Here is a 27203-nt window from a genome sequence, read left to right as displayed (position 1 = left end):
TCAGATCAGATACTCACATGTTTTGCAGCATCCGTCCATGTAACTTATGACCGTTCCACCGATCTGAGTGCAGATGAGAGTAAACATGTTAAGGAATAATTTGACAAAACGTTTTTTCTGTGAGAAACCTTATGCCTTTTTATCAGAGTTTGTTGTTTGAAAGTTGATATTCTTTGACTGAAATCATTGATGACTCTAATTTGAGGTGTTGTGTATTTATCACCTGAAAACATTTTAAGAACAGTGGTTCCCACCCAATTTTCAAGTTACACTACAAAAACCTGCTTAAGTTAAGGGCCCAATTGTGCTTTTTTGAGTTTTCCTGTTATATCGTGTGTTAGTAAAGAGCAGGCATAAGAGTTACCTCTCACTCTTCCTTTACATCATGGTCCAAACTGCGCTAAGTGTACAGATGTTGTATGAATTATCTGCCTTGATCGGAACAAATAAAGGGAAATGAAAATAATATATGTTTGTGCATGTAAATGGTCTGCAAAGGCTAAAATCCCAAAGTTACCTCCAGAGGGAGTTTCTCTACCACTCACTCCCCGCATGCCTGAAAGGACCTGTGAACGTTCACTCTTCGTCCCTCCTTATTACCCCATTGCACAATAAATATGTAAAAAATATAGTTTTGCCAGTTTTATGTTAATATCACAGTCATTCTTTCGTGTATATGTGTATGATGCCTCAAGCTGACCTTCATACACTCTGTTTCGTTGAAAGGTGGGCAGCTGAAGGAATAGGAGATCAGCGTGGGTCCAGACAGAGTATCTGTGCAGTCGAACTTCATGCAGTTTGATACCCAGGACTTCCCTGGCTGAAAACACACCGATAGCATCAACAACATTACCTTAGGTGTACAGTATAAATACTACTAATAATAATAGATAACGTGACTTCGACTAAGGAATGAGACCGCGTTTCAGGATTGTGTAAGACCTGTTGAGACAAGATCATCGTTCAAAACAAATGGTGGTAATGTTCATTTTAAATTGAAAGATACACCATTGTCTTTCAAAAACATTATGGTTTTATCAGCAGATAGTTTGCACAGTTATCATAGAGATTCCCTGTTTTAAACAGTACAGGGTATTACATGTGGTCACATACTGTTCAGCACTTGTCTTGGGTCTCGATATAATGACTGATGAAACTACCTGCTGATCAAGACTGTGACTCGATTGAAAGCTCCAGAAGAAAGCTATTAAGTAGACCTGGTAAAAATGTTCCCAAGATGTCCTTTGTACAGAACTCACGTTGGTTCAGTTACTTGGTTTAAATAACAGATTATTTAAGAAAATACTCAGAAGTAGTGTTTATTGTTAATATACAATTATTGTATAATAGTCGACTTCCTACCTTATAGAGAACTGTTGTGCCGTTCTCGTGTGCGTAGATGCAGGAAATATTCTTACAAACACCGCAGCACGTCGTCTGGTCCTTTGGAGGAACGTAGATCTGATTCTGAAGAACACAACGTTTTGTGAAACAATGAAAAGAAAAGTAAAAAAAAAGAAAATCAGCAAGAAAATAAGAGAATATACTGTATATGAAGATATGTGTTTATTTACATATAGATATGTGAGTATGTGTGTTTCTCTCCCACTGTAATGAGTGCCGCTGTCCAGATTCACAGATGTTGGTTATGCCGACGTGTTTGTCCCTTTCAGTGAATGATATGAAAAATGTTTTTATTTAAAAATATTTGTTATGTAAATTCTATTACAAATCTTTATTCCTTCGTATGTACTTTGTATGTGTGTACTGTAGGTTTGTTGTTTGTGATTGTGTTCCTACTGGCTGGCAGTGGGCAGTGCAGTTGAGGCTGCTGGAGCGCAGCAGATGGAAGCCGCTCGCCGGGTCCAGGCTCCGGCTGCATGTCCTGCTGTGACACAGGCCGTCGTCCTGGTGATCCACCAGAGTCTGACCCGGTCTTAGGACGCCACGCTCCCCAAACACACACACCGCCTCTCGCACTGAACACACACACAATAATGGCAAAGGTCAGCGGTCAATGTCTTTAATGTTAGATGGCAAACTGTCAATTAATATAATCAATAATAAAAACATTTTTTACTTTTTGTACTTTACTATTAATTATTTTAGTGCTTTTAACATTTCTAAATTGCAATACATTTCCTTGCTTTTGGAAAAATTAGCTATATTTTTGATTGTCTATCATTTGAATTTGCTGTTCTTACCACACTTGTATCTTTTGCAGGCGCACCGGTTCTGTGGGTCAGATAGGAAGGCCCGGTCCAGTTGGGCGGCCTCTCCCTGCAGAACACAAAGTGACCAAACTGGGTTCACATAGAGTATAACACACATGGAACCAAGGACACAGGTGAACAGAAATTACTTCAGAAATGGCACAACAAATACGAGAGTACGTGAGAACACAAACTGTAAATAAAGTTATAAATAGATAGTACAGTATATAATATACATCATTACATGTCCAAACACACTTAATAAATAAGTCATGACTTACCAGGCCACATTTTGGCGAGGTCATCTTATCGCAGGAGCACTCTGAAAATAAAAAGTGTCACAGGTCATCATCTTCACATTTCAGACTGTACAGCTTTAAACCAAATTCTACACTGTCATATACAATTTCCCAAGTCAAGGTCAAATCAAAACTATTTAAAATGTAGGTGGCAATTTTTTCTGTGGGAGGTTTTTAATAGTCTTACCGCATGTTTGGTTAGGACAGCAGCGACTCGGACTGGACACAGACACCACCGACATCCCAACAGGACAACTGAGCTGAGGGCACCTGTGGGGCTCACACACTGCACACATACACACAAAGCTAAAATATGCAAGTCATTTATAAATTCATAGCATGCTGTATTCAATAGAGAGAACCCTGACACTAACTCTCATCACGCCCAATTCACATTACACGCTACATTAATGTAAAGTCTCTTTTTCATCACAATTCATTACATACAAGGTTCAGTTGGCACCTTTTATTAAAGTTTCCAACTGTGCCTTTACCAACACCTTTTGGATTATAATGTCACTGCACATATTCTCTCAAATGTTTGCACATTCCCTGGTCTATTTTTAGCATGTCTTTGCAAAACTGTACAGCTGTCGCATTGTAAAGCTGTCGCATTGATACATTGTGTTTATATATTTTTATATATTTGTATTTGTAACTATTATATTGTATTTAGCTTCCTGTGAAGCATTATCTTTTATTTGCTTTCACTATCTTTATTGTTATGCACCAAAACAGCAAAGCAAATATAACCCTTACTCTGGCTCCAAACTTATGAACCAAATATGAGATTTTTAACAGAAATCCTCATCTTATTTATTTTTTTAAATGTTGAAATGTCCACCCTGTACATGTAGAAATAGAAAAAGGTAACACAAAAATGACAAAGTGTGTGTTTGTTCCCTGACCACATTGGTAGGCGGGGCAGCATCGGTCCGTGGCGTTAGCGTCCACTGTCAGCACCTCGCCGTCATGGCAGAGAGGAGGCATCTCCGAGCAGGAAGAACATACTGCATGAAACACACACATCATTCATCACACTGATGGCTTCAAGCTAACCTGCTAAAGTTACCCTCATCATAAAATAAGAAACAGAAGATGGCAGTTCATTTCTGTACTGACTGCAGATGTAAGCAAGGCAGCAGCTGCCGTCGGCTCTGGTGGCGATCAGCGTCTGGTCCTCTCTGCACGAGGGAACCTCCGACTCACAGAGTTCAGGATCACACTCTGCAAAAAATAAAATATCAAAGTAATAGGAAATATATATTTAAGGAAATATCCTTATTCGCTTTCTTGTCCAGAATTATATACAAATTTGACTGTTCCCATATCCGTACATTCAAGATTAAACCAGTGACGATTAGTTAAGGTTAACATTAAGAGTCGAAATGGTGGGAAACAGCTAGCCTGGCACTGTCCAAAGGTTAAAACATCTCTAAAGCTCCTGAAATCAACAGGTAAAAACAAAACAAATAGACATCTTTTTTTTTAATTTAATCTAACAATTCATTGCACTTTTAAAGAGCTGAGAAAGGTTATTTATTATTTTGTTGTTGTATTTCTCATTTTGGACACATGAGGAGGAAGTGCACCACTCCCCCTGCTTGAAATAAAACCATTTATGTTTGGTAGACAAAAGGATGACATGACAGTAAAGTTACATAACTTGCTAACACACAATGGAAAATTACCTAGAAAAAAACATGGGTGTGTTTGATAGTGGTGCACTTCAGCCTCTTGTGGCACAAATCAGCATTACAACACAAGAGAAAAATATTCTGATGAAAAAAAAAGAAGAATCACCTGCCAAACTTTTTCACCCACCTGTTTTAACAGATTTAAAAAATCTTACCCTAACCCTCAAGTCAATAACACAGTAGATAAGATGTCTTTTTTCACTTTAAGTAAGACAAAGAAAATGGGTCACCAGAATTTTTGATTTCTTCACTTTCCTCTCAGAGCTTCCGTACATCGAAGATGGAGAACATCACATCTGACACAGCTCATCCGTTTGACAACAAATATAAAGCCATCACTTTACTGATCGGCGAGGAGACTCACCACAGATGAAGTCCGGACAGCAGGAGTCCTGTCTGTAGTACGACACCACCTTCTCTCCGTATTTACACTCAGGAGGGAGCAGGTCACACAAGCTCTGGTTACACACTGTAAACAAAAAAACACATGCAATGAGCCTTTGATTTGATGCTGTTCTCTAGAAGATTTTAAATCAGGGTGCAGGAACTCTGGTGGCCTCACCACAGACTTTCTGCGGGCAGCAACTGGTTTCGTCGGCCAGGCTGATGATCACCTCCCCTGCCCGACGGCACACCAGGGACAGCATGTTGGAGCAGTTGTACTCCACGGGAACGATGGTGTCGTTGTCGCAGCGATACATGCAGCATGCATCTTTGGAGGCTTTCCACACCTCACCGTTTGCACGAGGAAATCCAGAACTGTCAGTGCAGGCTGCACACACACACACACCCACACCCACACACACACACACACACACACACACACACACACACACACACACACACACACACACACACACACACACACACACACACCATTATTTTTAGTTTATGGTTTGTCATTTCAAGAGTGTACAAAAAAGCACTGTCTAAAAAGATAATGACAAGTTCTCTTAACAATCTCATGCCTTAGTAATTTGCCTCGAGTTCAAGATCTCTTTCTCTCCCCTACAGGGAGTGGAGAGTGTGTCTTACCACACTTCTCATGTGAGATGCAGATGGCAGAGTACGGCCGGTGGAGGAGCGTTCCCACGGGGCACACGCAGCCTTCAGTCAGGCCTGAACACTGATCCGGGTCCGCGTCAAAGTCATGGTTGGGGCAGGACTGAGAGGTGCAGGCCGGCAGACAGGCCTGATACCGCAGAATGTCGGGACACATAAATGCTGCAGGATGACACACAACAACTATGTCAGTCCCTTAAACGCATCACTACTTTAGAATTAGGAGTTTCATATATAATGGTGTTAATGATATCAGTCATATTTAAACATTTAAGTATTTATGTAAAAAAAAAACATGATAGGATTGTGTAAATTATCAAGTGACTCTTGAATTGCACCTTTTTCCAATTATGGTTGGAGACCATATTAGACAAAATGAATGATAACCTTTTTTATTACATTTTTCTATAGATATTAATATAATATCACAAAAGTGTATTATTTTGGTCACAATGATTGTGTAGCATTAATTAAAAGGTGTCACCAAAACTCCAGGTACTAATAACTATGATAACATGAACATTGCCAACAGATCAAATCAATTTTTTTTATTGTGAATGATATTTAACCAGATGTTTTACCAGCAATATTTGGATGGCTCATTGTCAGAGTCACATTATTTTAAGGCTCTGTTAAAGGAAGAAATCTTACGGCAGTAATCTGGAGTCCTCCATTCAATGCAGATGTTGAATTTGTGGCAAGAAGCCACGTAGGCAGCCAGTGCAACACACTGGTTGTTGACGTACTCTGCATCTCGTACCCAAACCTCACAAAATGTGCTTGGAGGGACCTGGACACAATAAAACACACACATAGATAATGCTTATTATGTTAAGATTAAGGCTGATAAATTAAATACATTAGGATTTTTGTAACTTGTAGTTATTCATTTAGTAATTTTTTGTGTCCAAAAATAAATCTTTAACAGCAGACTGTCTAAGTTTCAAGCTAACAATGGCTCTTGTGTGAGGAGAGGAACCTGAAAAAAGGTTTACAGATTAACATACGAAGGCGTGGCATGGGGAGAAGGCGTCGCTCTGCAGCATGTGCATGCAGCCGGAGCAGTTGCTGGTGGAGCAGTTGAGCTCGCGGCTGCGGCTGCGGCTGATGTAGCTGGTGGTGTTGGGAACCTGCCAACTATCGATGAAAATAGCCGGATCCTCGCTTGCGCCCACAGTGGTGCCGTTGGCCATCATCAGGTCATTTGTTGGGTCTCCATCACAGAAACCTGGATTGGATGCGAGAGAGGGTTGAAAGAAATACCAAAGATTCAGTCATAATATATGAATGCCTGAGCATAGACTTTATGTGGATTTTGCTTCCAGATGTAATTGTTTTGTTCTTTGTTTGTGATCACTCGTTTAAGGAGAAACTGTGAGCAGCACATCACACAGGTGTTTAAAGAGAAACGTACAGTATTTTGTATAATGAAAATTGTTTGCAGAGTACAACTACTCTTACCACAGAGGCCCATCGTTTGAAGCTTGTTGCTGGAGCTGTCTGTGTCGATCACCATCATGCCCGTGCTGTGGTACCACTGCAGCTTGAGACCAGATGGGCTGCGGATCAGGTACATGTTCCCTGTGTCGTATATCTCAAAGCCAAACTTTTTGAATCGAGGCTTGGCGTAGCGAGAGTTGACGTAGAGCTGGAAGAGTGCATGTGATATCAAATAGTCTTATTCGTTTTAGAAATCAATATTAAGCGTATGTGAAAGTTAATATACAAAGTAATAATCAAGAAAAGGGTGACTCTTACCCTCCTCTGCAACCTGTTGATTATGATGTGGTTGGATTTGTGCGTGATGTTGAGTGCCACCAAACAGAGGTTGGTGAAATTCCAAAGAAGCTTTGGAAAGAAAACCAGGTCAAAATGGAAGACAATCAATTAAGTCACTTCAATTTAAAATCACTTTACGGGAACCTGCTAAGTCAGATATTGACTCACGTTTGACTCTGAATCAACAGGGCACTCCTGAACCAGTATGCTGACGGTCTCATTGGGCAACTGGGTCACTATGTATGAGGCAGCCTTGTAGATGGCAACGCTGTTCCCATCAAATGTGATAACATTCAGATCTGGAAACATCGAGCAGCGACCTAGAGAACACAGGAGAGACATCAATGAATGAACACTGGTTTGGAGAAATGTCAAAACTAGGACATGTACTGTCATTGGATGTGTGTTTGTTTTCCTCACATGGACAGTCCCACTTTGGGCAGCATTTGTCTCCATTGACCAGTATGGCAAAGCCAAGCAGTCCACAGTTCGGAGGTTCAGAGGTGAAGGGGCAGCTTTGCGATTTGTTGAACAGGACAAGCTGGTTGTTAACGCAGATGTACTTTGTGCATTCATCCACTATCTCTGCATACGGAGGCTGAAAGGCAGGAAGTCAAAAAGTAAAAATCCAGAAGTCGCAAAAGAAAAATGTAAAAACAGAGATGTTTGTAAGCAGAAAATAAAAATAACTAATCACTAATTGAGTACATCGTAAGGTAAGGAGCGACTTAACAGACAATTGACCTAAACTTTATTGGATACATATCTGGGAAAATATCATAAACTCATACGCTTTTTTTTTCTGAAACTTGTAATACCATGGCCTGTTTCAGCAAGAGGAATTGGCTACAATTATGTGTCATCTACTGTAATTTAAGCTGCAGTTGGTGCTCTTATTTTGAAATGTCTAAAATAAAGATGTATAATGTCAACCTACAATACAACTCCTTGTTGGTGATACAGCCAAAGACGTTGTCGACTCTACTGTGTGTCTGGTTGTTTCCATCGTCGTGTGAGGTAAAGTCAGTGCAGAAGGCGTGGTTGCACCTGGACTTGTACGATTGACTTTGTCCTGCTCAGTAGCTTGGACCGAGGTTGCTTCTGGATGTGAAGAAGTTGATGGTGTGTGAATACCGGGTGTCTGGGTGAAGATCAGGTGTGTATCATGTGGAGGCGTCACCGATTTGGATGTGGATGCTGAAACTTCCTTCTCTTTGGTTGTCATGGTTTTCTCAGAGCTGGTTGTCTCTTGGTTAGTGGTCGTTGGAGCGGCTGTAGAGGTGACCGCTGTCAGAGTAGGAGAAGGGGCTGGAACGGGTAAGGTGGGCAAGATGGGAACTGCTGGGGTTGTTTCAGCAAGTTCTGTCTTGCTCGTTGGGGCCACGGACTCTGCAGTTGTTGGAACAGTTATAAATGGTTCTCTTGGCGTGGTCATTGCGCCAGGGCTTGGTTTGACAGTTGATGGGCCAAGAGTGGTCCATATGGAAGGTACTTCTGGTACACTTGTTGTTATTGTGACCCTTGCTGTGGCTGGCCTGGTGGTTGACCTCTCAATCGACGTGATTCTGGGTGTAACTCGAGGTGTTGTTCTTAAAGTGGTCGTCTTTGCAATGGTGGTAGTTGTTGTAGCTGGTGTAGCTTTAGCAGTTGACACCAATCGGGTGGTGACTTTCTCCTGGAAAGTGGTTGGCCTTGGAACTGCGGCAGAAGTAGTCCTTGTGTGCAGGGGAGACCAAGATGGAGGTGGTGTCGTTGTAGATCTTGTTGACACTTCCACCCTGCCAGTCACTGTAAGTGTCGTCTCTGTAATAGGTTGCACAATTACAGGTCTGAGCGTCGTGGTCACAATACCTGGTGGAGCTCTTGTAGAGATGGTGGTGAGAAGTGTCTCAGGACTACCAGGTGCAGGTGAATGTGAGGGTGTGGCCAGTTTCCTCGTTGTAGTGGCTGCAATTTCTGAAGTTGAGATTTCAGGCGACGTTGTAGTTTTGGTGGTCGGGGCTAGGGCAGCAGCTGATGTTACAGAGGTTTCAACCTGATTTGATGTCACAGGAATCTGAGGCACTGAAGTAGTTTTCGTAGAAGTAACTTCATGAATGAAAGTAGTGACCACTGGCGTTGACTTCACTGTAGGGCTGTAGAATGGGGTGGAGAAGGTCTCCCATTGGGGTGGGACCCACGGCTCAGAGGTCCGCATGGTAGACGCAGGAGAGGAGGAGCTCTCAGTGGTTGGCAAAAGTGGTACAGCAGTGGTTTGTGTAGGAGACACCGGCGGTATAGTTGATTTTATTGTGGCAGTAGGACCTCTGGACACTGTGGTTGCTTCTGGAACATCTGGGGGGCTTGAAGTTGTGGTCTTAGTTGTTTCTTCTGTTGGGACAGCAGTAGACCAGGAGGTTCTCTCAGCATAGGTTTTGGTGGTGGGCACTGGAGAAGTTGTGGTAATCTTCAAAGGGGGAGGGGCAGAAACTGTTGTCGTAGCTAAAGGTATTTCACTCACAGTAGATTCAAGTGTGGACACTTGCTTTGTCGATGTTCCCCAGTTTGAGGTAGGAGCAGATGGTGCAGATGTGGTCTGAACAACCTGGATAGGGGTTGACATTGGTAACTCAGGAACAATTGTTGTAGAGGTTTTGAGTTCAGCAGGAGTGCTGGACGGAATCTTCTCTGTGATAGAAGTTGCTGATGTTGTCTCTGGACTTTCGTACAGTGTTGTTTTACTAGTGGCGAAAGGTGCAACTGGTGTGACTGATTCTGTGGTTCTGGTTGAAGTGACTTTTGGCAACGATACAGTTCCTGTTTCGACAGAATGCCAGGTTGGCAGAGGGGAGTAGGTTGTGGAGGCTGTGCTTGGTAAACCAGGAGCGATGGGTCTAGTTGTTGTTGAGGGTAGTCGTTCCACTGTTACAGTCTTTGTGCTAGTTTCTGTGTATGCAGTGGTAGTAGTACTGGGTACAGTAGTCCTGTCTGTTACTGTAGACATCTCTGACACTACTGCGGGCCTTGGACTAGACGCGGTTAATATCGGAGCAACTGCTGCTGAATGTGTTGTAGCCTCCGTGGTTGCTTTGGTTGGTTGCAAGGCAATGGGAGGAGGGTTACTTATGGTGGTTGGCTGTACAATGGAGCTTGTGATCTGTGCTGCAGGGGTAGGTGGTTGCAGGGTTGTGGCAGTGGTTGTGAAGAGTGTCTTCGGGAGGTCGGAGGGCTTGGTAGTGGAGGTGACCCAGAAGAGAGCCGTGATGGCAAAAGGAGCGCTGCTCGTTTTGGACGTACTGGGGCTGAAGGGGCTGGTAGTGGACCTCACAGCTCCAGTTGTCCATGCTGTTGTACCTGCTACAGTGGTGGACGAGGCTTCAGTCACTTTAACAGTAGACAGTGGCTCCTCCACATCTGGCCTGACAGTTGGGGGCGTTGGAGGTCCTGCTGTTATAGCAAGTTCAGCAGCTGCCGAAGTTGAGACAGCTACAGGAAGGATGGGCTCGCCAGGGGCGGGTGGTGCCTGTGACAAGATCGTCTGTGTGCCATCAACAGGACTAGTTGTGGTCATTTTAGTGGTAGGACCAGTGTGTTGAGGGGTAGAGGATGTAGTGGCGATGGTGGTGGACTGGAGGTGGATGGTGGTGGTCTGGAGGTGGGTGGTGGAGGGAGCAATGCCTCTGGTGGTTTCAGAAGGAACAGCTGCGGAGGTCAGTGGAGCAGTGGATGGCGTTACAGGCTGCACAGTAACTGGAACCTTAATGCCTGAACCCAAACAATAAAATGTGTGTTAGAGAAGCAGTGAGATTGACAGAGACACAGTTTATACCCAACCAATAACTGTCACAGTTTTGTATTTAAATGCCTCCTACTTTCAAACACTGTAACCCTGCCACAACAATCTAACAACACAACATCCTGTTTTACTTAAAAATCTGAAACTTTTCACATGCAATACACCACTGAAATCAATCAGTGGATACTCACAGTCTTCAACATAGACACACCGACGGGTGATCTCATCCAATACCATGTGTGGGGGGCAGACAGGAAGGCAGCCTTCCACTCTGTACACAGAGCAACAAGGAAAAGCCATTAAAAAAAGAATAGTAATAGACAAAATTAAGATGTGGAGGGGAATTATTCTTATTACACACTTAAAATAAATACAACATTTAAAGCTTATTGGTAAAATAAGCTCCATCAGATCACAGGTGGATGACATTAGATATCTAAATCCAGTAGAGAGTATGTACCAACAGTTTGAGATGAGTTGAGTTATGGAAAAGGTCAAAGGTCTCACTGTGGGATGCTGGCGCAGGCTTCAGCTGACGGGTCACTGCAGGTCTTGAAGCAGGGGATGACGCAGGAATCATACCTCCACTGACACCGAGGACCAGGGGGGGCATCCGGGCTGGGGCCTAATGAAAAACAAAATACAACAAACATCAGTGTCACAAGACTGTTGTTTCTCAAAGGCCCTGTTAACCCTTAAATGGGCATTCACATGGTTTTAATGGTTGCATTACATTAATTGAAATTAAATATTCGATGTATCATCATGTCATACACATGACAAACTTAGTATCTTTTGAACATTTGGAACATAAATTACATTTTAAATAAAGTTCAGGGTTTTTGAACAATGCTTTGCAACAATGCATAGCATTAATGAAACTAGGTTGCTGAAAAAGTGTTAAAATATAATTTAAAGTCTTGATTAAACTTCTTATACAGTGTTAATACAAGATACAATCACCCTGATGACACCTCAGTCTGCAGGGAATCTTTTATAAGAAGTTTCTAATCTAGCCTGGATAAAAATTATCCTTAAATGTTTTCCCAGACCAGTAATGTGATGAACTTAGAAAGCAATTTCTGTCCGTCTGTCTGAAGGCTGGACTTCATCCCTGGCTCTGAATGTGTTCGGCATTCACTGTCGTCAGCAGGAAATCCAATCTGCTATTGGCTCGGAGGCCATTTCCATTAACTAACACAAATGCTGCTGTATTTTTAGCATCAGTTATTAGCCTAGGCTGCTATGCAGTAGTCTTGACCTTTGAACCCTGATGGCCAGCTGAACCCTGAGCAAAGCTTCCTGAACACTGAGGTTTAAAAATATCACTAAAACCTCATCATGCCATCTACTATCTGTGTCTCCAACTATTGTCAGGTCAACATCAAAGTTTACGAACAGTGTGTTGGAAAGGAAGCTCATTACCTTGACAAATGAAAAAAGCCCTGAGATGTATTCTTGCAGGTATGCTTTCTGTATAGGATAAATATGACTTGAGACAAATATCTTAACCCTTAAATGGTTTCAGCATCCTGGGGATACAGTCATTTGACAGGGGTCTATGTGAATAGAATAGCTATCAATTAATTTCCCAAAATATTAATATTTGTTCGCACATTTAAGGAAACTTTGAAAGGATTTTTGTCACTTGTCAAAATGTATGTTAATTAACATGAAATATATTTTTGATAAATTGTGCCACAATGGAGATTCCGGCTGTAGACATGCATTGGAGTGCACTCAACAAACGTTATGCACCATACATGTTGTTGTTTTTTCTGGCTCCATACTCTGTATGGATTTAAATCAGTTGGTACAATTGTTTTGCACTAAATTAAGCACATTGGTACTTCCAGTGTAGTTGCAGAATCTGTAGCTCTGACACTTCTGTTGAGTGTTGGTGTGTAGTGTTTGCTGAACATTGGTCATGTCAGTGCTGCTGACCTGTGAGTCTGAACAGCGTGGCCTTGCGGAAGCTGTCGATGTGTCTGTACTTGAGCAGGTGGAGGCGGGCAGGAGTGGCATGCAGGAAGAAGCCGGGTTTAGCGTGGGACTCCAGCGAGTCGTAGCCGGGGATCCAGGTGTTCCTGTGGAGCACGAAGGTGGCTCCGTCCCAGAATGCTTCGCTGTCCTCCCACTTGGCCAGCTTCACCTGGCCGCTAGGGCTCGCGTACAGGAAGTAGTTGGGTCGGTCTGATGCCTCAAAGGAAACCCGAGATGTGTCTGGGAGATAGAAGCAAAACATATTGTTTGTAAATCGGGAGCCATCGACACAACATTCCTTCAAAACTTCATCATTCTTTTTCTCTAACTGAAAGTGGCTTAGTCTGAATACATTTTGTTTGCAGAAGAAGAATCTGTTAAAATCCTTATTTTCCTATTTATTGTGCAGCTGCAAAAGGGGGAAGCAGCTGCAGAAAAAGATACAAAACACCTTTTTATTTGTAGTGAAATGTATTAAATAATACAATTTAAACAGTGAATTTAACATTCCAGTGCAAAAGCAGAATTTAAACGCATTTCTATGAGTCCTCTTCTAGTAACTCACAGAACACAACAAAAGCTTTATTGTTGATAAACTGTATATAAATGGGTGTCTGAGCCAGATTACAGCAGCATTGCAGCGTACTCTCGAGTCCAGCTTGTTCCAGTCTTGGCTTTCTGACCAGCCTGCAGCTCATGTTGCCATATTAGCATTTGGCAATCTGATTTCAGAGCCCTTCTGCCAAAGGAAGTCAATGCAAGTCCATCTTCTCCATCAGTGTTTTCACTGAGGCGCTCAAATCATCCAAAACACAGTTTAACACAGAGGAAACAATGGAAGACGAGAACGCCGGCTGGCTGGATCAGAGGCTCTTTGTAACTCTCAGATCACAGATTATGAAGGACAGATGGCGTGATTGGATGTTTACGACTGCTGATCAGAAATCCAGTGTAAAGATGACATTTTAAAAACGTATGATTAACATTGTTATCAAATTGAAACCAGGTCAATAGGTTTTCATTCACCACTTAGGTCCAGGTGTAGTAAAGTAAGTAGTGTTAGCAGTGACTGCCAATGAACTAACCGGGCTTGGACAGAGGTAACAATTAAAGGACATGTTTTGTCGTTTAAAGGTGTTATTAAAGTTAATTCCCATAAAAGGCTCTTGTTATAAATTGACATTTTCCATCATCAGATTCATCAAGTATTTCTTTCAGTTGTAGGTGTTCTTGTAAGATCAAGAAGAAAAAATATTGTGAATATCAAAATATAGTGTGAGAAGCAATTCCAAAAGCAAGGATTTTTTTTAAAGATATCACTCCTTAATATTGGGAAATGTGCAGAATGCTCTTTAAAGATAAAAACAGTGCTCAGAGTTTCCACAGTAGGTCTTGAGTCTTGTGAATTTTTTAACGTTTTTTTATTTGATTGCTATGGCAATACATCTTTACTACAGGGTTTTTTTCAGGATGCTTCGATGCTCTCATAGAGAACTTAGTCTGCATTTAAATAAATCTTTTAGAAGTGTTCTTTGTGCGCTTATTTGCATTATCTTATTCTCAGATAACTAGATAAATAGCTGTGAGTTCTGACCGCTGAAAAAAGAGAGAATTACTAAGTCAGTTCGACCAGTGAAGTGAATCCTGCTTTGTAAATGAATTGTAACCGTGCAGAGTGAATAGAGGTAACTCACCATGTGGTCGGGCTCTGCTGAGGCCCGGCGTCATCATGAACTGTGAGAGGACTCCAGGGGTGGGGGTGAAGGTGCTGAGGCTGCCCTTCTGCAGGAACAGAGAGCCGCTGGTCCTGCTGGCTGCCAGCAGCGTGGTCCTGTCCCTGAAGGTGATCAGCCTGTAGGGCCCTTTACCCAGAACTGAAGACAGGAGGCCATGTTAATGTATCTCTGTTACAAAGTAGTATTGCTCATATTAAACAAAGCCTGTATAATATATCACAAAAGCTACACATGCTGTAAACCATACTACTCGGCTTAATGTTTTATGTATTTTTTTAGGGGTTCAAGACAAATACCATTGTATTGATCACTTCTTTATCAAATGAAAATCAAGCAGGAAAGTAACCTCTCCCATCAAATCTATTTTTGCCTTCAAAATCAACCAGTTTCTCTCTGGAGCGGAAGCAAAAATACATCCAGCTGGATATTAACTTCAAACAAGAAAGAAACTACCGTAAATTGTATTGTTTATATAAATGATTTGTGTGTGTGTGTTGATTCAATGGCTTTTAGATCAGTTGAAAGATTGCCGTACCTTTGTTGTAGAATTCACAATCATACGCTGTGAAAAGAAGCACAAAATTAATGATAGTAATAGCGCCGACAAAGTGCTCCATAATCAAGACAAATAAGAACCAAATGTAGTGATGCATATAGGAAATAATAAAGAAGTTAATGATTATTACTAAAAATAGGGGTTATTATTGTTGTAGGAAACCGTTTCAGATTGAAATGAACTCCTGGAACAGATCAGGTTTTTGCCTCCTTGCGTTCTGACTTACGGCAAAGAGACGGTGAGCGCCAGTCGACAGGGACGCCCTGGTGGCAGCAGCGCTGGGCGTACGCTGCCACGCTGGTGCAGAAACATTCGCAGTCTCCTCCACGACTGCAGGCACACGTGTCAGCCAGGCAGTTCATGTAGAACCAGGTTACATCCACCTGGACATAAACAAGAACGAACACCTTTCAGTAATTTATTGGAAATAAAATAAATTGTTAATTTAGAAATCCCTACAAAGGGATGAGCAGGACGAATGAAATAATGGTCCAGAATAAAGATTGTACTTATTTGGGATTTATTTGGGAAACTCAAAATGGGACAGAGGGCTTGTTGTGCTGTTACTCACCACCGGGTGGCAGGCCATGAAGACCTCACTGAGCAGGACGCCACACTGCCGCTTTGCAAAGGGCTCTCTGAGCGGACTGAGGCTGCAGGGGTGTCTGATATCTGGACTGTTTACACACTGAACACAAAAACACACGCAGAGGTGATAAATCACAACTTTTTATTAGAGGCTTAGGAGTACAATCAGGAAAGCAGTAGTGGAAAAAAGACAATATTTAGTGGAGTAGAAGTATTAAGATGCATAAATTGGAAATACACAAATACAAGCACCTTGTATGTGTCCTCATATACTTGAAGTAATGTCCTTAGTTCAATTTAATGCTGCTGAATACTCTGGTCTAGTGGTATTTGTAGGTTTGTGCACATAAATTGATACATTTAATCAAGTGTGACAAATGTTTGATGATACAGCACGTTTCACTCACCTCTGCTGCAGTCCAGCTGTTTCCAAACTCCTGTGAAGTCGAGGAGTCGATGTTGTCGGGTGTCCGCATTTCGTTCGCTGTCTTCATGTCAAAGTTCCCACACAGCCCACTCAGCTTTCCCTGAACACATCACCAACATCTCTTTTCAAATATCTAATTCCGTAAACATTATATCCTCTTAAAATAGTCGATATGGTCAGATTGTACAGAACAGAGAGAATATTTATATTCTTCAGGGAGTACTGGGGGAGGCAGAAAGCTGACTGATTGTAGTTTGAATATGGATAAAACACATATTGGTTAATGTTTTAGCTTTTAGTGACCCTTTTGTTAGAAAGAAATCACTGAAACAGCGTCCTACCTGCCAGCGAGGTCCGACTTGGATGTGGATGCTGGTCTTTCGGTCCCAGAGGACGGTGACTTCTTCCTCTGGGAAATGAACCACAGTGAAGTACCCGGCTGGCCAGATGAACATCCTCTGCTTCCTGTCAATCACACTAGATGGATTCTGCAAAAAATGGGACGTACATTTTACTGAAATGTTCTTGAATACTATTCTAGAGTTGACTTAAATATAATCATCCAGTGACAATGACTTGCTTTGCTACTTAACGGTGAGACAATAAAACCAGTTGCACATATTCTGTATTTTAGAATTGATGCTTCTTTTCATGCAGCAAATGTGCTTCTGGCCACCTATGTCATTAATATATATGAAAAATATATTGGAAGTGACTCTTACTGGCTTTCCAGAGTCATCATCGAATACTACGACAGATCTGCCGATGTTGATCAGCAGAGACTTCCTGCAGATGACTCCGCTGTCGAAGCAGTCGACGTTCTCGGCTGTCACACTGAGCATCACATCAGCACTGCTCTGTGGACGAGAGGAAACATAATCACAGAAAATAAAAAATCTCCTGACACTAAACCTAAGATGATGTGTTTATACTTATAAATATATATATGATGGGGTCAACATTTGGACAAAAAAATATACTTTTGAGGGGAGAAACAGGTTTTTTTTGTCTTAAGGTATCTATTCAATTTGTTATCTGAAGAATTTTCTTGAGCTGCCATTCTCACAAGAAGATATTTTCTGAAAAATGCAGTGGTCAACTTTTGTTGCGTTTGGACACGGTCAAAATCAGTTTTTATTAGAACTGATAAAACCCTAACCTAAAAGCAACCTGAAATTGAAAACTAAACACCTTAAGTGTACAGAAAGAAAGCTAATGGATCTAATTATTTAAAAAACACACTTTTGTTTCCCTTAGTATAGATAAATTATTTCAATACCTTTACAAGATAGACCTTGCATGCACCAACGTAGTCAAACAGCAGTCCGTCAAACGTCCTGTAGTGGCGGTCACCGTAGGCCATGCACATGGATGGACACGGATGAAACACACACTGGAACGTCCCGTGCTGGCAAACACTACAAAGACAGCAAAGCTTCAGTGATTCAGCATCAACTTGTTCCCACTTAGTGAGGGGACATTTTTTTCACTTCTAATGGCCTCCTTTTGTCGAGCACCTAAGGTTTACAGCAAGCAGAAAAGTGGCCGGTGAATTGTCAAAGGCTGAATCACTTGCTCATTGCGCTATTAGGCTGTCATCTAAATCTTCTTCCCTGGCTATGGCTTGAAGGAGAAAATGGGAAGATGGGAGAATGACTGAGATCACTGGGAGAGTGTTTCCTTTCACTGGCGATGAACAGTCTGAGGCAGAGGGAATCAAAGAGTCATACAAGGGCCCGCTCTGTTTTCAAGGCTCTTTCTGATCTGTGATAGCAGAAAATTATGGATATCAGGTGGCCATTTTTGCTGCTCTGACGATCTCAGGAGTCAGGCCAAATCTGACTTTGAAAAATTTGCAGAGTTGTTGGCGATATGTCTTCATTCTGACAGATATTACCAATCGGATGATTGGTGGAGATAATACACATTTGTATACCCTGACAAAATGGATGAAGGCCAACGGAAGAAAGGAAAAGATCATGTGGAATCACAAGACCAAGTTTTACATAAAAGCTTGGTCTGAGTTTATATGTGGCATGAACTTACCACTGATGGCAAGGGGAGGACACTTTGTCACCGGGGTAATACTCCTTTCCTTTCCACAGGCAAGGGCAGGATGCAGGTTCAAAGCACTCATCTCCGAGTTTCAGCAAGCTAGGGGCAAATATAAAGCTGTTAACATGTCTAGTTTGACATCGTCAGACAGTATTGGATTAAGATCACTGATGTTTTCTTCTGGTAAATGTTGCCACTGTGGGTCCATAATTTTACAGGAGGCCTAGATATTTCCTGTTCAAACATACATAAGCAAGATGCTAACATCAGTTGGCTTGGTCCATTGAGAAAGGGGATATTTACCAAAACCATTCAGTCAGTTTAAAATAATCCACCAGTGACCTTTAAGTAGCGCAATACGCAAAAAGCCCTCTATAGAGCCATTGTTTGGTTTGTCCTTTCTGAGTTACTATAGAAACATGGCAGAATCAGTGAAGAGGACCTGCTCCCTATCTTAAGATATGAATGGCTCGAAAACACAAATATTCTTAAAATGACCAATCATTGCGAGATGCATTGAACGCAACTTGTGACATAATGACACGACGTAATTGAGCGCAGTCCCAAGCAACTTACTATTTACTGTAAAATGCCCATAACAGTTTCCCAGAGCCTAAGATAAAATCTTCCAAATATTTGTCTGGTCAAAATCTATATCTACATCTAAAGAGTCTAAAATCCTAAGAGAAAAGCCTTAATAATTTAACCAACATTTTTGCTTCAAAATCGATCGTAACTTTGACGTGGACCGTCTGATGTTTGCAGATTCATGTTCTGTTGATCGAGTTGCTGTTTGAGCTCTAGTCAATGTGACACCAGACACCAAGTTTGTGAAGCGGAGCCTAACAAACTCCGAACCTTAACACAGTTTAGGGTAGCAGACCCTTTCTAGACTAAATCCCAGAGGCAAAAGAACATATTTTTTATTTAAGCAAACTTCTCATCAATGGACAAGCAGCAGACTAGTCCCACATGGAGATCTGTGATGTGAAGCCAATGAGAGTAAGAGTGAAGCGATTGAATTGTTGACAGAAACCATTGATAGGCCAATAACAGAGCCTCGTAAGTCAAGTTTGGAGTTTTATTCAAGAACTGTCGTCTAACATGATGCAATCAAGTTATAACATAATCATCATTCGTATTTATCTCTAAACCAAATATGAGGACTGTTCTTTGCCAAAAGATCAACAGAGGCAGAGCCAAAGCAGGTTAGCTTCTAGATCGGAGCGATACTAGGAAACAAAGAGCGAGTGAGTGTTAGGAGTGGACGATTGTGGATGAAAAGCGGTAACACTTGTTAATACATGAGAAAACCAGACAATTAGGATTCTCAGAGATAGAGAGAGAAACAGTCTTTGTCTGGATGACTCCATTTGCTTTCCGCTCTGCGAGACGAGGCTGATAAGTATCTTGTAATATCCAGGGTTGAGGTATATCCACTGGCGAGGCTGCAGACAATGAAGTGACATACTGAATGGTCCCGCCACAAACCTCAGGTTCATCTGAGTAGAGTTACACCACAGATAAAACGGTGTTAACAGCTTCCTTTATCTGCACGCCAAGCTGTCGTATCAATTACTCTGATCAAAGATTCCGCAATCATTCATTCTCCTGACCTACGTGCACATTATGAATAAATCCACATAAACACAGTGCTCATTTTCATTTTAATTCCATCAGATGGTGTTAAAGCGACTGAGGAGTCTGTTGTCGCATAGACAGGCGAGCCAAACAATGCAAAAGTTTGACTGCAGTCTAGTGAAGTTCACAGGTTTAATTATACCAGATAACAAAAGCAGACAGCCCCTCACAAACTGTTAAAATAACATTCATTGTTTGGCAGGCTTTAGTCCTTTTCATGGATTTTAAACCTACTTAATTACAACCAGTATCATTGTTTTATGTCGTGCTGATATTGTTCTTTCTTATTCTTTTGAAGTTTACGTGAACCTGAGATATTAGCATTACCGGCTGAAAGTATCCGATACTTTAAGTTAGGTAAGATCTTCTGACATAACGTTTTTTCTTAAGCCAGCAGAGATTATATATAAATGCAGAATCTGTAAACCATTCTAGATTTTGATATCGGAAACACTGTAGTTTCCATATTAGTCTATAATTAACCAAAAGAGGCAGGACTTATTGGCCATATGGCAATCCAAGACCACATCAGCTATCGTCTGTTGATACATTCGCTTTTTATCAGTATGTAAAGTAGCTTTTTGTGAAACACTCCAGTGTTATACGATGGAATCTCTCAACACCAAATAGATTTTTGCGTCGAAAGTTGCTAAAGGGATAGTAACCAGAACCCCACAAATATAGCCCCTGAGGCAGTGGACTTAAGTCATCAGACACATAGCCAATGAGTCGCGAGATTGGAGAAACACAGGAATGGCGAATTCATGTTAGATATCCTGAAGTTCAGTGGAAATGGGCTGCAGGTGCACATATTTAAATGTTGCATCAGGTCCAATCCTTAAATGACTGATTATTGTAAAATGAATAGCTGGTTTACTGACATTGTCCGGCAGTGGCTCAGTAGGGGATTGGACTGGGAGCTGTAGGGTCGCCAGTTCAAGTCCCCAAACAGACTTAAAATATGGAGTGTGGACTGGTACTTGGAGAGGTCCTAGTTCACCTCCTGGGCTTCACCCCCACCCCCTCACTCCCATTGCTCCCCGGGCGCTGTACAATAGCTGCCCACTGCTCCTAGTACTAGACTCCTGGTACTAGGATGGGTTAAATGCAGAGAACACATTTCACTGTGTGTGCTGTGTGCTCTGCATGTGTGACCATTAAAGAGGGTTTCATCCATAGACTGTATATTTGTATATATATTTGTATTTGTTTCATCCCTCCGATTCTCTATAGATAAATTCTCTCTATTGTAAGCTGTACTAATTCTAACACAATCGGAAACTCAGCTGTAATTGTATAAATAAATGAAATATAAAGAAGTATTTAAAAGAACAATGAAATATAAATTGTAGCAAGATCTGCATCCGTACTCTAAAACCAAAACCATCCAGTTTGCAGGAACCAGTTGAGTATTAATTTAAAGTCACCAATTGTTCTTAACTGGGAGTATTGAAAGTTAAATTAAACATAATACTACTGGGTTTTGTTGTGGCACCTTATACAGTAGGATCCTCAAAACCCAAACATGTTCGTCCAGCTAGCTTTTGATGTTCCAAAACCCAACATAGTTTACAGTTGAGTCATGTCAATTATCACCGCCCAACCTGCATCTTCATTGAAAGGCTAAAAGTTTTGCGTGTATTTATTCCATACTGTAACACTCTGTGTTCTATTAAGTCACCAAGCCTCTCAAGGTAAGCCCACGGGCAAACAGCAGGTTTTAACAGTTGTATGTATACGTACTGTAACCAAAACCAGATTCTGGTATGCTGCAACTGAAAGTCCAGGTTCATATGAGTTCAGCTGGCTAATTGTCACAGAATGAATGGTCCACATTTTGATCATACACAAAGTGTGCCATTGTGAATGAAAACACAATGGAGTCTTCTGTCAGCACCTCAGCTAATTATTTCCCATTAGAGGTTTTTAAGTCCTGCTGCAGATGAATACCTTGCAGTTGACTTTTAGTTATTTTTTGTTTCCATGATAATCATCTTAGTTTACAGTAGTATTAATATGTCAGATGGAACACCTGTTTATCATCTGCTGTCTGGTTTAGAAAGGAAACCAAAGCCAGCCAGTTGAAGTCTTTCGCTCATATCCGCCATCATAAATGAGAAAAAAAGGGGCATCTAAGTTTTAATTACGTTAATTACAGAATACAGGTTGATTCCCAAGAAAAGTAGCTTTCTGAATACATCCATAAAAGCATCATCTGCCACTTCATCTTTTTCACTTTGAAGTTAGCTGAGTGTGTTAAAGGGGCCCCATTATGCTTTTGGGGTTTTCCCTTTCCTGTAGTGTGTAATATAGGTTTTTGTGCATGTACCGGTAAATGGTTTGCAAAGACTAAAATCCCAAAGTTTCTCTCACGCACATCCCTTTTGCATACTCCAGTAACACAGTGACATCACTGCGTAACAGTTGTCTGTCTGACTATGATTTCACTTTGTATGGGTTCCAAAATTAATCATTAATCAACTTTATTTAGTTTCATTAATACAATCACCACCATCAATTCAAGCCAAAAGCTAAAAGTGTGTCACTGTTAAAACAACTCGATTATTCTCAATCTGAAAAACAAGTATTTAAAATCAGAGTCATGACTGAACCTTCAAACTATCATTGCCCTTATAAATCCAGCCGTCACCTGGAGCTGAAAGAGATCTCTTTGTGTCTGTATTCAGCTTAACAGTTAGCACACAAACTCATAGGTTGGTGGACTTTATGAATCACCTGTACAAAGACTGGCAAAATTAACACAGAGGTAATCTTTCTCAAAGGTGAGTAGGAATAAATGAATGACCGTGGCGAGTCAGAGGAGTTTGACGCAGGATCAAAATGACTGTAGCTGGCTAACCTTTTCTTTGTGTTTTAAAATGCCCACTGCATAATCACACAAGTGATTCCATTCATAGACCGAGATAGACTTGGGAAAAGGGGAGGTATAGCTATCAACAAAATCAGTGTATGTATGTTGCTCAACTGGCCTTCGCTGAAATTGTGATTCTAAAAAGGTAATGTTTCACTCTAGGGGATTTTTGACTAACCACCCAGTTTTTACCTGCTACAAATATAGCAGTTAAACTCACCCCTGACCTGAATCATTGATTATTTATGGGATCTCAAGATAGTAAAATCCCAATTATTATTTTTGTAGCTCAAAATATCCATGTTTAACTGTGTGTTTCTTACCATTCTTGCCTTTGAATTTTCAATTTAGTGTTCTTAGTTAAATATTACATTTTAACCACTTAAATACTACTGGTGTTTCTTCCAAAGTTTTTGGTGAATGATATTTAAAATGACCATTCTCTGTGCAATACTTTATGAGGTCCGCTGTTGTCAGATACCTTACCAGCTGTATAATCTTCACCAAAGCGCCATACGCGTGGATATGTTTTGCAAAGCCTTACCAGTGCATATTGTTATCATCATGACTCTTGGTTGATGTCACAGAATGAAACCACTTAACCTTCCTTTCAGGCCGACAATAGGAGGGGAATTACAGGGATCAGATTACTGTATTCCACTCCATAATGTCTGTTCACCTCATCGGACGCTTATAAGTATTTTTGACTCCCACAGATGACCTAAGACTCATAAAATGAGGCTGCCAGCAGTAAAACAACACTATGACTGAATAAAGAAACACAGCCCTGCACACTCAGAGCTTAAGATTCTACCAAACCTCCACACTAATTTCTTAAACTTTATTTATCAAGAAAGAGGGTCACACTCTTTTTCCATACCAAACAGACAGCAAGACATTTAGGCTGTTTCTCAATGTGCGTACTTCTGTACTTACTTGTGCTAATTTGTGTGCATAATTGCATCCTAATGGCAAGTATGGCTTAATGCGAAGCACTATAAGCACCTCGCTGGTGCACTTATTATGGTCCAAAATGTGATTGTGGAACTGCTGCACACTTCTCACACACTCAATGATCGCCATATTTGATGTGTAACTGAGTTGTGGGACCAGTAGGGACAGCAGTAGGTCTGGTCAACACAGCACTATACAAATAAAAGTTATACATGTGGGGGTTTTTTTCTAAGTAGCACTGGACAAGTTTCAAAAATAATCTATCGTTCATTTTATAGTGTGATTCGAGAAGTCTGTAATGATTTGCCAGCACAAATTATAACGGGACTAAATAACTTCCCTCACCCATGGGGGCAGGTACACCCGGCCACACAGGGCTCGTGTGTGGAGCAGGTTAGGTTGAGCAGGTAGGATTCGCAGGTGCGCTCGCAGGCCACGCCCCTTCCCGTCAGGAGGCCGTCCCCCCCCTCCGAGCAGTTCTGGTAGAGCTGACCAGCTGGACACAACATGTCTATAAGATGAGAAAAATAAATCACAGGTGAGAAAGACTCTGCAGGAAGATGGAAAAATGCATAGGATCCAGTAGCTTCAGTTTTATTCTCTACAAAGCTCCATCCATCCTCTTTCATCCCATGGTTCGTGTTTCGTCAAGTGTCTCATAATTGTATGTGCTTTATTTGCTTTTTATGAATGATCCCTTTCAATTACAGAGTACGATCTGCTAGAAGTGTGGTAGTGTCCTCCAACTTTTATAATAACCATTAAATTACATACTTCAATGTGACACATAATGTGATATTAAGCAAAACACAAGCATCCCTTCATATCAACTTAGCTAAAGAAACAAAAGTTACTTACCACTGTTTGTTGTTTGGGACACCAGTTTGCCATTCAGGCAGAGTCTGTAAGGAAACATGGAGAGAAAAGGATGGTGGTTATGATGATACATGATGAAGGTAAATACAAAAACTAGCAAAGAAGTAGGTTAACAAATTCATAAACATGACTTTATGGTTTTTTCAGCTTTGTTCTTACTTATACTTTATCTCTACAACTAGTAGGCTTTATTCTGTTACTTGTTCACATTAAACATTAAGATATAAGTTCCTCCAGTTTAAAAAGGAAGCAGCACTGTGACTGACAGAAGGCAGAACTTTAGATGGAGAAGATGGAGGAGAGGATCTTACTGAACACCTGCTGATGTCATGATCACATCACCCGGCTCGTAATCTGCTCCAAGGAAACTGCAGGGACACTCGCTCCTGTAAAGAAACACGCTCATATATATATATATATATAAGGCATATAGTACAGCGAGCTGGTCAATATTGGGAAATAAATCCCAACCAAAGAAAAAAATATTATCTGTAAAAGATTGATTTAAAAAAAAAAAAATGTGCTACCACTTAAACAAATAGTGCTTTTGTTTTGTTTTCTAAAATCAAACTGCATTTATAGACACAGTCTGTTATAAGGAAATAACACAACAAAAGATGTCCTTGTTGACGATTCAGAATAGTAATAATTTGTAAAATAACAAAAATTAAGCACACAGAAACAGTTGACCGATGAATAATTACTGATGCATACATGTGACTGAGAGAGAAAAACAGATAGAGAGATTGTTTGTTGTGCACCATTGCATTGTACATCTCAGCATAAGCAAAAGGCTTTAAATCGGATGTCCGAAAGACCTTCGAAGACCCCTGAAGCCATAATGACACACCAGGCTTTGGGGATGTAAACCAGACACTGCTCAGTTTGTTAATTATTGTGTAAAGAGTAATGTTAAAGAGGGCTTTGTGTTACCTTAAACAGAGTATTACAGGTAAGTGGATAGGGGACAGATTAGCAGGCTTTAGGAGGGGAAATTAGTCCGTAAGGTGTCAAATCCACAACATACTTACTCTAAAAAACTTCACCTGTTTGGGGCGATTTTTCATTGTAAAAATGTAAAATAATGATCTACGTTGAAGTAAACGGTTCTTAGCAGAGGCTGAAAGCCCTGTAACATATAGGCCAGTGCCACACATTGGCCTCTGTACTACAAATTCTTTCTCACTGGTTATCAGATATCTGTGTCGTCCCCAGCCCGAGCGGGAATAAAAGGGGGGTTTCACGGTGAATTCCTTGATGTAACTCTATCACATGGTAAGTAAGTCACCGCGCTGCACTAGGATGTAAAAACCTGGGACATTTAAGAGGAATTCAGCTGCATGTCTTTTAGGGCAGAGCAGGCTGAAACGGAGAGCACAATTACCGAGGTCCTCTGGCTCTGTAGCGTCTGCAGGAGCGATACAAGGCTCTCCGCTTAAAGGCTGACCTAAACTTCAGAGCAGATACAAATATCACTTTGAGAGGATTTGTTTGGTGGAGTGACTCCAGGCTTTAAAACCTTTCACAACAGGCAGAGCTGGCCCGATTCACAACAAGGACACATGGTCACTCATTCCCTCCTGCCTAAATTCAAATAAAATAAATATTAAGTGTAATAAAACAGAACCTCTTACAGTGATACACATTGCATCTCGCTTTCTCTGCTTGTTTGTTTGATCAGCAGTTAGAAAAGGGTTGTTTTTTTTCTTAATTTATACCCCCACCACCTCGGCCGTTCTTACCTGTGCACACAGGTGTGTGTTCGATGGTTGTGGAAGGTTTCCTGGGGGCAGACGCAGCCCTCCTCACACTCCTCCCCACAGTGCTGCGGGATGGAGAGGGCGGAGCAGCGGCGCTGGCAGGACGACACACAGGTCCCGTACTGCATGGTGGGGGGACAGGTGACCGCTGCAGAGAGGGACGGGGTTAAAAGGGTGGTTTGAATTTGCATATGAACTCATCATTCTACATCTGCACAGTGTAAACACAAAGTATATATACAGAGACGGCTGAGTTGACCGCAGTACCAGAACGGACAACAATTTTCTGAAAACAAATGCCAGTGTCACAGTCTCACAGTCTCTCTCACTCACACACACACACGGCCTAATAGTCGGGCAGTTCGATGTGTGTAGAGGTGCGTGCGTGCGTGCGTGCGTGCGTGCGTGCGTGCGTGTGGCTATAACGAAGCAGCCTGCAGTCGCTCTTTAGCTGTCTAGTGAAGGTAAACACAGGGAAGGCTGTGTGTAATACACTCGTACCGTCCATAGGTACCGGTGTGCGAGATTAACTGTTTTTTTTAATTAACTGTTAAACTGTGATACAACTTCTGTGGCTATCTACCAGCAATCATGTTTAATATGAAAGACTACACACGTGTATCCCTTTGCAGCACTTGTCCAGATAAGATGTGACTGTTTACTTGGTTAACTTTCGTTATGCATCGATACAGCGACAAAAAAAGAATTACGAGGATACTCACGTTGAGAACTACAAACACATATATTCATAATTTTTACACTGCTGTTAACATGTTTTTGTTTCTATCTTAATCTTTATGCTTTTATCTTTGTTCTTATATTTTTTGTATCTATTTTATGTGTAACTTGGTAACATTAATATGAATTCCTTTTTATTGTTGTCTTTCCATCTGTCGGTGATGATTATACCTAGCTACTACAACGAAACAC

General features: G+C 41.3%; 1 protein-coding gene across 1 annotated transcript; it reads right to left on the bottom strand.

Moving 5' to 3' along the window:
* On the bottom strand, nt 1-26781 carry otog (otogelin). Its single transcript, XM_010783083.1, has 36 exons — nt 26775-26781; nt 26256-26421; nt 24825-24899; nt 24496-24539; nt 23983-24148; nt 18162-18269; nt 17395-17533; nt 16838-16972; nt 16457-16603; nt 16096-16215; nt 15672-15788; nt 15327-15483; nt 15080-15106; nt 14503-14682; nt 12770-13048; nt 11333-11450; nt 11017-11096; nt 7988-10794; nt 7471-7648; nt 7219-7370; nt 7030-7119; nt 6733-6919; nt 6279-6499; nt 5923-6061; nt 5245-5433; nt 4772-4981; nt 4574-4678; nt 3635-3739; nt 3421-3522; nt 2700-2798; nt 2495-2535; nt 2205-2280; nt 1801-1979; nt 1363-1467; nt 701-820; nt 1-63 (listed from the first exon to the last, which is right to left on the bottom strand). Exons 1-36 carry the CDS (start codon nt 26779-26781, stop codon nt 1-3), a joined length of 7233 nt encoding a protein of 2410 aa, XP_010781385.1.
* Nucleotides 26782-27203: the final 422 nt, after the last annotated feature.

Source organism: Notothenia coriiceps, unplaced genomic scaffold (assembly GCF_000735185.1).
Source record: "Notothenia coriiceps isolate Sejong01 unplaced genomic scaffold, NC01 NC01_scaffold00024668, whole genome shotgun sequence".
Classification (NCBI taxonomy): domain Eukaryota; kingdom Metazoa; phylum Chordata; class Actinopteri; order Perciformes; family Nototheniidae; genus Notothenia; species Notothenia coriiceps.
Note: the sequence above shows the minus strand (reverse complement) of the source record. Positions and strands in the feature narration are given on the sequence as shown.